This window comes from Corylus avellana, chromosome 5 (assembly GCF_965113065.1).
Source record: "Corylus avellana chromosome 5, dhCorAvel1.hap1.2, whole genome shotgun sequence".
Classification (NCBI taxonomy): Eukaryota; Viridiplantae; Streptophyta; class Magnoliopsida; order Fagales; family Betulaceae; genus Corylus; species Corylus avellana.
In genome coordinates this window covers 25,710,016-25,721,825 of record NC_142494.1, presented here as the reverse complement: position 1 = coordinate 25,721,825, position 11,810 = coordinate 25,710,016, and the positions used below count along the sequence as shown (strand labels likewise).

General features: G+C 35.6%; 1 protein-coding gene across 3 annotated transcripts; it reads right to left on the bottom strand.

The window, feature by feature from the left end:
* Positions 1 to 646: 646 nt before the first annotated feature.
* Positions 647 to 4,804, bottom strand: EMB2453 (Tetratricopeptide repeat (TPR)-like superfamily protein). Of its 3 annotated transcripts, XM_059593459.2 has the most exons (4): positions 4,381 to 4,804; positions 2,678 to 3,790; positions 2,524 to 2,594; positions 1,983 to 2,308 (listed from the first exon to the last, which is right to left on the bottom strand). In XM_059593459.2, the coding sequence occupies exons 1-2, from the start codon at positions 4,711 to 4,713 to the stop codon at positions 2,678 to 2,680; spliced, it is 1,446 nt and encodes a 481-aa protein (XP_059449442.2). In that variant the 5' UTR covers positions 4,714 to 4,804; the 3' UTR covers positions 1,983 to 2,308; positions 2,524 to 2,594. The 3 variants fall into 3 exon arrangements, with proteins under 3 accessions (XP_059449441.2, XP_059449442.2, XP_059449440.2); XM_059593458.2 differs by lacking the exon at positions 1,983 to 2,308 and adding an exon at positions 647 to 1,127 and having other exon boundaries at positions 2,524 to 3,790; XM_059593457.2 differs by having other exon boundaries at positions 2,524 to 3,790.
* Between the last annotated feature and the right edge of the window lie 7,006 nt (positions 4,805 to 11,810).

The window sequence follows — 11,810 nt, the reverse complement described above, 5'->3', positions numbered from 1 at the left end:
GGATTGGAATAGCTGAATTCAATATTTTTGAGCTGTTGCTGTTAAATCAGTCCAGAATCCATGAGATCAAACCAGAAATGATAGTTGAAGGGGAACGTGGTTCTGGAACATTCAAGGCGGTTAACCGTTAAGAGCTGCTCACGAACACGTTCGGGGGGTTGGCTTGGATAGACTTGACACGGATTTGGTTCATTTAATAAATGAGTTAATTGTGAATACAAAAACTCTGTAGCAAATAAAATTGATACTTTAATTATTGTAGAAAACACCAATCTAGCCCTATAATACAATCAGACAAAACAAACCTGAACCAAGGGCTAATGATAGCTGCTAAATTGTTACTTCGGATGTTGTTTTCAGGGAAAGCAAATGATAGGTTGGACAATTCAGAATGTCATTGGTGTGATTGAAGGAACACAGAAGAGCCCGATGGGTATGTCCAAAATCTTTGATAAAAAGCGAGCATTAGCTATATTGGCAGTTAAATATGCAGCAAACTAAAGAAACAAACACGCATAAAGTTCATGATATGTTCTAAGTTTTTGGAATGTTACAAATCTCAGACTGATTATGCACCATAATTTATAAGTGGATATAGAAGGGATTACCTTCAATGAGCAATGCATACAGAAATAATGCTTGCACTTTTTCTTTTTTTGGAAATACAATTTTATTCATTCCAGAAAAATCATCTAGAGCAAAAAACTCTAAACAAGAAGAGCAAATTGCTCTAAAAGTACAATATCATGAATACTACTGGGGTCTTCTCCATCCATATTCTATCAGTGATTACATTAGCCGCCAACTTTGCGAGCCCATGACCCGCCTCATTTGCTCCCAATTTACATGTTCGACATCCCACCTCCTGAAACCAGTTAGCAATGTCTTCCACGATTTGTCCATATTGACATCACTGTGGCCCAAGATCAACAAAAGGCTGCCTACAAATGAAATATACAAAAGGCAACGAATCATTGTCGTCTCCATCGCCAGGGTCTACACCCCATTCATCCACATCATGTACTCCAAAAGCTAGATTTCTCTTTCTTGCTTTCTCTGCTTCCTCCCACTCCTTCTCCAACTGCCATCCAGACTTGTAATCTCTTGGCAAGAGAGAAAGAGAGACTCTGCCAAGGACGAGAGAACCAAAACAAACCAAAAGCAATTATATTAGTGAGGCGGGACAGCCCTAATTAATGACTAAAAACCTTACATTCTCATCATCAAATAAAGCCCAAAACAGATTTATCCAAACCCAACTTTAACATCAATACCATCTAAATTTCCACCGAATAGGATTTGACGAAATCTACATGATAACAATACTCTAGGAATTTTATCATGTATGAGCAATAAAGTCTGTGTTAGGGTTTGGTTAATAATGAATATAATTATCACAAACCAAGAACTTTTAGGGTTTATTATTGATATAATTAGTCATTCCAAAGTAAGATTTTGATAACAACCCGAGAGACTAAGATGCATCACCAAGTAATAGATTATCGCAGAGGCTTAAAAGCAAAAGTCAATCAAATAGCTTCAACAAACAATAAAAGAACAACTAGAATGAGTTTGAACCTCTTGCTTAGTGGAGACATGCTTTGGGTAAGCATTGATGGAGAAGAGGAAAAGCCAGTGAGCGAATATGGCTTTCGTTGAGACCAAACAACTATAAGCTCTTCAACAGCCAGGCTCGGTTTTATAGAACTACGAGGGCAAGTGGCAGGGTTTGGACATGGGAATCCAAGGCGTTGAGCTTGAGGAACGAGCAGCGGCCAAGTCATGTCAGCTTTCCGACGGCGGTGGAGTCACTCGTGGCACGGGGCGTGTGTGTGTGTGTGTGTGTGTGTGTGTGTGTGGGGGGGGGGGGGGGGGTACAAATGACATTGGGTGCAGTGTAGTGCAACAAAGGTGTTGCATATCTTACTTGGGGATAAATGTGTTGTAGTCTACACAATATATAAAAATTCAAAAATCGGGCATAAAACTAAACATAACTCCTTCAATTTGCCAATTTGAATATTTTCCATGAACAAATCAACATTAGGCCAGGCTCCAAATAGAAAAAGGAGAGTTTTTCTGCAAGTGACCATGGTAATGCCACAAAAACCACCAAATTCTATAGTAATAAGAAAGATTTATTTTCACATATCCCAGCTCTATACATTAAATAATGAAATGGCGCAAAGAGTTTGTGAATCATCCTGAACACTCCATATAGATGAACCTTCTTTTTTTTGGCTGCCCCGTCTTAGGACTGTACAAATCATTCCCACCTCTGACAACTTCCAAATTATTGAATCAAGCACTACATAATAAGGGAAGAATCAACATATAAGACTACAACCGTAAAAAAAGGCCAAAAGAGTACATAGCCAATTCAAGCATGAAACATTAAAAGTTAGGCAAGTAATAGTTTTTGAAACTAAATACAGAGTGAAAAAGTTTTATGTAAATGAGTCAGGAAGGGCATATCAAAGAATACAATGGTAAAGAAGGAAAGGAAAAGCAATAAATACATACCACATATTATTGGAAAACTGAATCACGTCAGAAGTCCAGTAATCTGGTGCCACACCTGGCAATCATTCCTTCTGATATACAAATTTGCTTCAATTCAGCTTAATTGAAGAATGATCAAAAGAATAGACAAGCCATGTTAGCAACTTTCTCCCACCTATGTTTTTGAACTATCATGTGGACTGCTGACAACAGTCTTGGCACTTGTAATGTCCGTACTTGCTGGTCCAGACCCAAAAGCTCCCAAAGCCTCCAAGAAGAACCTCTTATTAGGGACAATACCATCTCTGTCCATATGCTTCAACAACTTCTGTAAAAGCTCCTTCATGTTGGCTTTAGTGTAAGCCTTGTAAAGAAGTTTATAAGTTGATGAATTTGGGTTTAAACCTATACCTTTCGCACTCTGGAAAAGCATATGAGCTTCCATTGGCAAACCATTCATACAGTAAACATCAAGCATGGCATTAAGGGTTGAAACCTTCACCTCCCTCCCAGATTGAACCATCCCATCAAATATATCCCTAGCTCTAGAAACACAGTCACAAAATCCATACATCATGATAAGACTCTCACAAGTGATGAAGCTTGGGCTGTATCCCATATCCCTCATCTTTTTGAAAACATGTTCTGCTTTCTCCCTGAGTCGCGCCTTCCCATAATTAGTTATCATTGAATTAAATGTAGGCAGTGTTGGTTTCTCCTTGGAGCGCAATAAGCTCTTAAACACTTGTTCCATCTTATCAAATTCTTGCTTCTTCCCATACGAATCAATCAATAAATTAAAAGTGATTAAATCAGGCTTACACTGATTACTTTTCATGCGAGAAAGCACGCCTTCCATTTCTCTAATCATCCCATTTTTCCCATATGCATCCATGACGCCATTATAGGTATAAATATCAGAGGAAATAATGCTCTCATCAAGATCTTTAAACAAAGCATTAACACGTTCGACATTCCGAGCTAGAGCAAAAGCTCTCAAAAGAATGTTGTATGTTACAATGTTGGGATTACACCACTCAATTCCTTTCATCTTTTCAAAGTACATGAGAGCTTTGTCCAAAGCCTTTGCTTTGTCCCGCGAGTGAAGGTGGGCTGTGATGAGTGAATTGTATACAGAAGTGTCGGCCCGGCACCCACTATTACGCATCTCAGAGAAAAGCCACATGGCCATCCGGATTTGGCCTTTCTTACCCATAACCGATATCAATTTCGAATAAACACCATTATCAGCAATGTACCATCGTTGTTTCTGCATCCATCTGAACACCTGAATGTGGCATTTGTAAGTAGAGCAACAACACATTTTAACATATGTATCGAAAATCAAACGGCAACACGCTTTAACCACTATGTCGTGGTTTCAGTTTGTTTTCTTTTTACATGAACCCACTTAATTCTAGCTAACCTAGTTATAAGGAAAGCCACTGGAGTTGAACTCAACTCGCTGAGTCATACAGAGTTGGTCTAATGAGAGAATTTAAAACAGTGGCGTTATACTTCTGAACTATGAAATTATGTTAACACACTAAGTGCAACTGTTGTATATAAAATACAGTGTGACCAAATACACAACTCACACAGTTTCATTAAGCATCCTTTATAGAATGGCTCTGCGAAATTCATAAACTTTAACTAAGAACGTTACTTGGGCACTTTTCTCTCATCTTTTTGGAAAAAAAAAAAAAAAAAACAGAAAACCCCAGTTAGAATATACCATACAAATAAGTTCTATCCTAATCCAGTAATCCATACAGAAACATCATAATAACCAACCAATATAAAAGAAAAAAAAAATCTGAAAGACCCAGAACCTTAAATTGCCGGGAAAAATCTCCGTAAAGAGTTATAGAAGCAAACCTCAAGGCATTGAAGCCACTTGTCACTCTTGCCAAGCTCCTCAAACAGAAGAAAACAGTGCTCAGTTCTCACAACCTTCGCGTACTTACTCAGAGTCCTCAACGGTGGCTCTTTCCCATTCATATTCCTCATCAGCACCCGGACCAGCTCTTCAGCCTCCGACTTCTCGCTCTTGGAGGCCGTTTTTCTCTTGGGTCGGGTCGATATGCAAGATATTCGGGTAGTGTGTCTCTTCTGAAGAAGCCATGGCTGGGGAAGGCTGTAATTTTGTGAGGAATAATGGGCGAATGAAGAAGGGAATGTAGAGAAGTGGGATGACAGATTTTGGAGCATTGGTAGGTTGTGAGAGGAGAGAAGGTTTGGATTAGTCTGTGGGCACTGGGCTTGGTACGTTTGGATGCGAAATATGGGGGAGAAATGGGGAGTTAATGGAAATACAAACTAGTTTTGTGGGGATAAATTGAAGAAGGGTAGGATTGTTTTCTAAAATGAAGGAATTAGCCTCAAGAAAACCAAAAACGCTACGTTTTAAAAGCACCCACACATCGGACTAAACAAAATAACGGTTAGCCCCTATGGTAAAAAATTCTTAAAAAGACTTATATTTAACTTAAAAAATTAGTGGGTATAACTCATTTCATAAAATTAGTTCAATAAAAGAGGGTTACTCTTACTCATTCCTTATAAACATGCTCAAGATCTTGTCTACAGGCAATGTGATAATATTTCTCAACACCTTCCCTCACTTGCAGGCCAGTATTTTTCTGAGTCTTTGTCACGGAGCAAGTAGTGTGGTCATATTCGTCTTGTGGTAGGCTATGATACCATGAAGAAATTTGTGGACCTAACTCATCTCATAAAACTAGTTCAATAAAAGAGGGTTATCCACTCCTTACAAACATGCCCAAGATTTTGTCCACAAGTAATGTGAGGTTATTTCTCAACACTCTCCCTCACATGCAGGTTAGTATTTTTTTTTGTCCTTGTCACGGGGTAAAGAGTGCGGTGGGTAAAAATTTGCTAAACTGTTAGAGTGTTCATCAAATTTAGCTAAAATGCTGAGTCTGATGTAAGTGCTTTAAAAAAGTTGACAGCTAAAATAAAAAAATTAAAAAAAGTGATCTTTTAGCTCAACATTTGCTAAGTCAAATGTAAATGTTCTAAGCTAAAGTCAAACAGGTTCAATATTAGAAGAATGCAATAAAGGTTGACCGGTACATAACCCATCTTTGTTAATCTTTATTTAGAGAATTACATCATCTACCATTATGAAATAGCTCAAAATGGCTATATCTTACTTTGATTATTGATAATATTTTTAATACAAATGACTTTTATTTATATGAGAATTAGGGGATGTGAATATGATAGGTAGAGATAATACCAAATGAGATTTGAATACTGATTACTTAAAATGTAAGAGATTACAATCAAATTTAAAATGAATTACAATTAGATTTGAGTAGCTTGAGTTTGAAAAGAAGGGTGTGACATCTTTTTTTTTTTTTTTGCTAGTTGCAGTGGCCTAAAAATGGTGGAAGTCGGTGACTGTGGTTGGAAAATGGAAAATTATTGGAATTGGTGGTCGGCGACGATGGTAGAAATGGTGGCGGCCAACAATGGTGGCTGAAGATGGGTTACAATAGGCCAAATATTAGGGCCAACTTGGCAATGATGGATCGAAAATAGGGCTAAGTATGGATATTAAATGGGCTTGATTATTAAACAAAGTTAACAAAGATCAAACAATTAGGCCGAAAGATGAGCCATATGGGCCAAACATAAGCCACTTGGGCCTTTTTATTCTTCCTGAGGAGAACTTCAATAGAAAGCCAAAATATCCAGCAAGAAAGCCTCTCCCTGGTTCAATTCCAACAAATCCGGTCACCAACATTGCGGGCTTAAATAAATAGAATTCAAGGGTATATTACAACCACGAAGGCTTTGATTAATCAACAACAAATTAGAATCCGGTCACCAACATTTGATCAAAATCTAATAATGATCAATCACAAGCCTAATAGTAATTTTAAAAACCATATTATTCTTGGAGAGACAAAAGAGGGACTTGTAGCATTATTTTAATTTCATTTGAACAGGATAATATTCAGTTAGTTATAGTTGAGGGGTATTTTTGTCCTCTTAAAAAGTGAAAAGACAAAAATACATCTTCACCAATTCATTTGAACCGGAAATGATCATGTTCCATCAAGAACAAGGCTTTCAGTGTTTTCCAAAAAAAAAAAAAAAAAAAAAAAAAAACAAGGCTTTATTGGGTGCCGCTAAATGTAATGATGCATCCCAACAATTTCACAACATTTTTGTTATATATTCATCATGCCGCTGATTAAATTGGCAAATTAACCAAAAGAACAGACACACAAAAAGCAAATAGATCTCGATCAGCCCAATAAATAATTGAAACAACAAAAAGAGCTGACTGTCTTAGAAGGAAAAAAAAACGATTTACGAGTAGTTCAGTGTTATAAACCTACATTTGTCATTAAAAAGAGCTTAAAAAGGCTACACTCTACTCTTATTAGTGATAATATTTTTAATACAAAAGCTACTGTTTATAAGAAAATTGAGATAGATGAAGATAATACAAATATAATTAGCGGAAATAATATAAAATCAATTTGATAACTTAAAAAATCTAAGAGTAGGAGGAGATTACGTACAATCAAAATTGAGCATATAGTCTAATGCCCTCTTCGTCCCTTGGGCAAGTTGAATAATGGTAAAACTTCCAAACCAGAAGAACAAAGAGAGAGACGTCACTTTGAGATTTGGAGAGAGAAATGGCTAAAGAATCCATTAAATGAAGGTGGATAGTCAAGATTTGACTCCTTCAAGATCGTCATTGAATGGAGTTTTAAGTTTTAGTCTATCCATATTTCAACCAAAACCTTGATATATATCAAATATGTTAACGGAGTAGCTAGATATCTTAGGGTTTTTAACCTACACTATGACATTTTCTTAGAAAAAAAAACCCTACACTTTGACATTTGGAGAGAGACATGGCTAAAGCTACTCAACTATCCACCAAAAAGATCAAAAGGTTTCTTATCTGCCCAAGATTATGTTTTACGATTCTGTTAATTTGGCAACGTTTTTTGTCCAAACTCTTGCTTGCTGCCATAAAAGCAAAATCATCAACAAACAATTCAAAATACAAAATACTCAACACTACTATTTTTATCTTTATGTCAAATTAAACGCTCTTTCGAACAATAAACAGAAAGAACTATCTAAAAGGTTTGGTTAAATGTTACTCATCGTTTGTTAACATTACTTTCTTCTTCTTCTTCTCCTTCTTCTTTTCTTTTCTTGTTTTTCCAACTGAATTTCATCTTAATTAAGGTTGTAATTATCCCTTGCAAACGATACAAACAAGAGGGTCAATGATCACCGCAAGTCCAAGTCAAAAGGGATTCGTTAGAGATGCAAGCCATTATTAATTAACACTACCTACTTGAAAAATGACATGCAACTTCTAGCGCTCTCGATCTCTAGACAATGAAATTTTCGACAAGATTTAATAAAGTTGATGTTAGAAATGAGTTTTTGGGCCTAATTCAACCCAAAAGCTAGCTCAAGAGTTGAGGTTTCCCCTCACCTTATAAATGGACAATTTTCTTAATACGTACCCAGGCAATGTGGGACTTCCAACACGCCCCCTCACGTGTGGCGGGAGGACATCAAAGCCAACACGTGCGACAATGGGTGACAGTGGGCCACAGCCAATTAATTGGGTTAGGCTCTGATACCATGTTAGAAATGGGTTTTTGGGCCTAACTCAACCCAAAAGCTAGCTCAAGAGTTGAGGTTTCCCCTCACCTTATAAATGGACAATTTTCTTAATACCCAGGCAATGTGGGACTTCCAACAGTTGAACAACGTTTTGGAATGATGTAAGATCAATCAAAACGACATATATATATATATATGCAGCCAGCCCAGCTGTGTAGTGTACGGGGAGCTCAGATTATAAGTTCGGCATATTTTGCCTAACGTTTTTGTTCATATTATAGACCCATTTTCGTCTTGCAAGAATTGTCTGTAAGATAAAGAAAAACTATATTCCCAATCACTTGAAAAATAAATTTTGAAAGTTGTACAAGTAATAAATAATATAAATATTGATAGACCACGCAGAATTAATTACTACATGCATGCATGCGAATTCATTGATGAGTTTATTGTCAACAGTCAACCAAAGGATCGTTTGAAAAATGGTTGATGACCGGCCCAGGCAGAAACTATGACAGTTTTTTTGTCCCTACACTTGAAATTATCAAACTATATTGAATCATTGATGATGATCCCAAATGGTAAGATGTTCTGGTCAATCATTTTGACTGTTGACGATTAAGATCAATCGCCTCACCCATGGCACACAGAACTATTATTTTTATTTCAAACATTTTTCTCCCAATAATCTAATTTTGAATTTATAATTTAATCAGACTGATTAGTAAATGCGCATGCACTTGAAGCTTATTAGTTCTAGAATAACTCGTTTACGTAATAAATAAATTTACAAGCTCAAGTCTTATTTTTAATTTCGGTTTATTAAATAAGTCAAACTTAAAAAAAGTAAAACTCGACTTAATTGCAGTGGCTAGTAGGCTCACAAACCGAACTTCTTTGTATATATAGGCTTGAAAACATGCTGACAATTAAAAGAAAAAGGTATATTATATATATATAAGTTGAGTTTGGCCAGCTAGCTAGCTAGCTAGCCTTGTTACAAAATTTTCAAACCGACTTAAATTTTAAATTTTGGGGCTGACGTGAAGCATGAGCTTAAATATTTGTTTATCGATCGGGGCAAAGTCGAATAGAGTACCAAATTTCGGTTAACTCAATGTATAGCCCTAATATGTGATTAATTAAATTGATTGTTGAATGTTGATAATAAGATAAACTGGTTGATTGAATGAGAAAAGATGGGAGGGAGTTTCATGGATTAATGAAGAGTTAGCGAGGAATTTTAAAAGAGATTTCAGTGATACTGATACTTTCCTAAACACTATTCCCAATGGAAGAGCCATATTTTTATGTAAAATAATTCTTCAAAACTCACTTTTATCTAATTTAACTAAGTCATTTTTAAGTGTTTCCACATCCGATTAGCTGTATTTCTAAAAAAGAGGTGGGAAAAGATTTGGGAAAAAGATAAAGCAGGAGAGAGAAACACTAAAAAGTAAAATAGCTCCCTTAAAAAGTGCTGCTACATTTAACTTTTTTTTTAGCTCTTCTAATCAAATATCTATTTTACACATATTTTTTGCTCATCCAATGTGGGAGGTTTTTTGAACATTTGAAGAGCTATTCTAGATAAAAGTAACATTTGGCTCTTCCATTGGGAATGCTCTTACCAATCATTATTTTTTTTTTTATTTAAAATGAATGAACAGTGTCTTATTGTCCACGTTGTTTAGTAAACCGGGCAAAATCATCTTAATTTATAATTGATTATTGGACTTACGTATGTGATGTAACCATTTCTAATTGAGAAATTAATTGACTATTGACCATATATATATATATATATATTAAACTTTTGAAATTAGTGGTGGCTATATAAAATCCACCAATGAAGAGCCTCTCAACATGCACACGTTAGATTGACCTCATAAGGCAGGAAAAATTGATCGTAGTTCCCACGAAATTATCCAAAGGAAAAGTTAAGAATCAAAGTCTGGTATCTTTGACTAGAAGGATGAGAATATAGTGGCCTTAGGACTTAGGACTTAGGACTTGTATGCAATAGGGAATTAAACAGTAGTGATATATAGTAAAACCAAGTGAAATTCAAACAAAAACGCTCGATAAGACAAAAGCCTGTTTTGTTTCTTGGACGCACTGATCATGAGGATTAGACAGACAATCGTAAACTCAAAGCAATTGGGAAAGTTCGATCACCGTGTTGAAAAACACACTGCACTATACGAGACCAAAAAAAACGTACGACTCAGCCACCTTTACATTTAGGTTTTTTTGGATCGAAGCACCAGAAAACACTGCATGCAATGTGACCATGATAAGGCAAGTGGCCGGATGCATTTCATGTGAAGTAACTAGGAAACTTCGTGCGCGATCCTGTCGATAAGAATTTAATTATGATAATTTATTCTTCATATATGCAATGCTACTGATTGTTCTTGGATTTCAGCTGTATTGTTGTCTAAGATATATCTACAGTTATGTCAAACTGATCCTGATGGATAACATTATTGTTTTTAGTTATGTAGACTAGTATAGAACATATGACAAAAACAAAAAACAAGGTAAGAACAAACGTTGTAAATCGACTGTTTAAATTACTGGCAATTCGAACTGTCTCTAGAAAAGGGTACAATCCAAATGTGTAAGCGTAACTTACATGCATGTGTTCAAATCGAATAAGTAAACTCTACAACCCTGGCCTCTTTGTGAAACTATCCGATCATCTAATTATAGGGATCTTCATCCTCCTTTGATTATCCATATTGCATCCAATTGGATAAATGTATTAAAAAAAAAAAAAACTCATTTGCCAGGCACCTTGGCCGCTAACACCCATCTAGCGCTGGCATGGCCTAAGGAAACAGTCGGCAGTCATCTGGCCAAGTCCATCAAATTAATGAGTACCTTAGAAGGAAAGAAAGAAGGACAAAAAATATATATTCCTAAAACTAATTAGTGGATCAAAGCATAGTTGTTGCCAATGATTTTAAGGAACAGATAAAGATTTGCTATATGTATCAGCATTTTATCACTTTATTATTTACAATATCTATCACTTTTTATATATAATTGTGGCAAATAATAAGATGATAAATATAATTAAAAAAAATGAAGTGAAAAATGTTGTTATGTCAAAATCTCCACCACCTAATTAATTAGAAACTAATGATTAAGATTTGAAGAAAACTCGATAAAATAGTACTGAAAAAATATCTAAGCAATCATAAATAGCCTTATTTGGTCAATAATCCTTGATTTGAGGTGAGTTCCTCAAAATCCAAGTTCGAGAAAAGGTACCCCCACCCCTTTGCTGAGAATTGACTTTCTATTATGATTATTGTGAAGCTGACTTTTAGTAACTATATCCCTAATCTTCCACTATAGCAAAGGTTAAGTAAGAATTATTCCTTAGCAGTTTTAAAAATATGTATTGCCAAAAAAATTATAATTTTGAAAATATATATTATACGTACTATTATGCTTGGTATCTTCTCGAATATAGCAAAAAAGGATATTCATGCATTTATGCTATATAGGTTTGAACTACTGATCACGAACAACTTGTTTATTTAATTAAGATTTTATTATACGAATTAATTTGGAATTGGCTGATAATTAAGAGATATACGTAGGTTATTCACATGAAGTAGCTAGCTAGAACTTCCTTCAAGTATCCATAACTCTTACGGGGA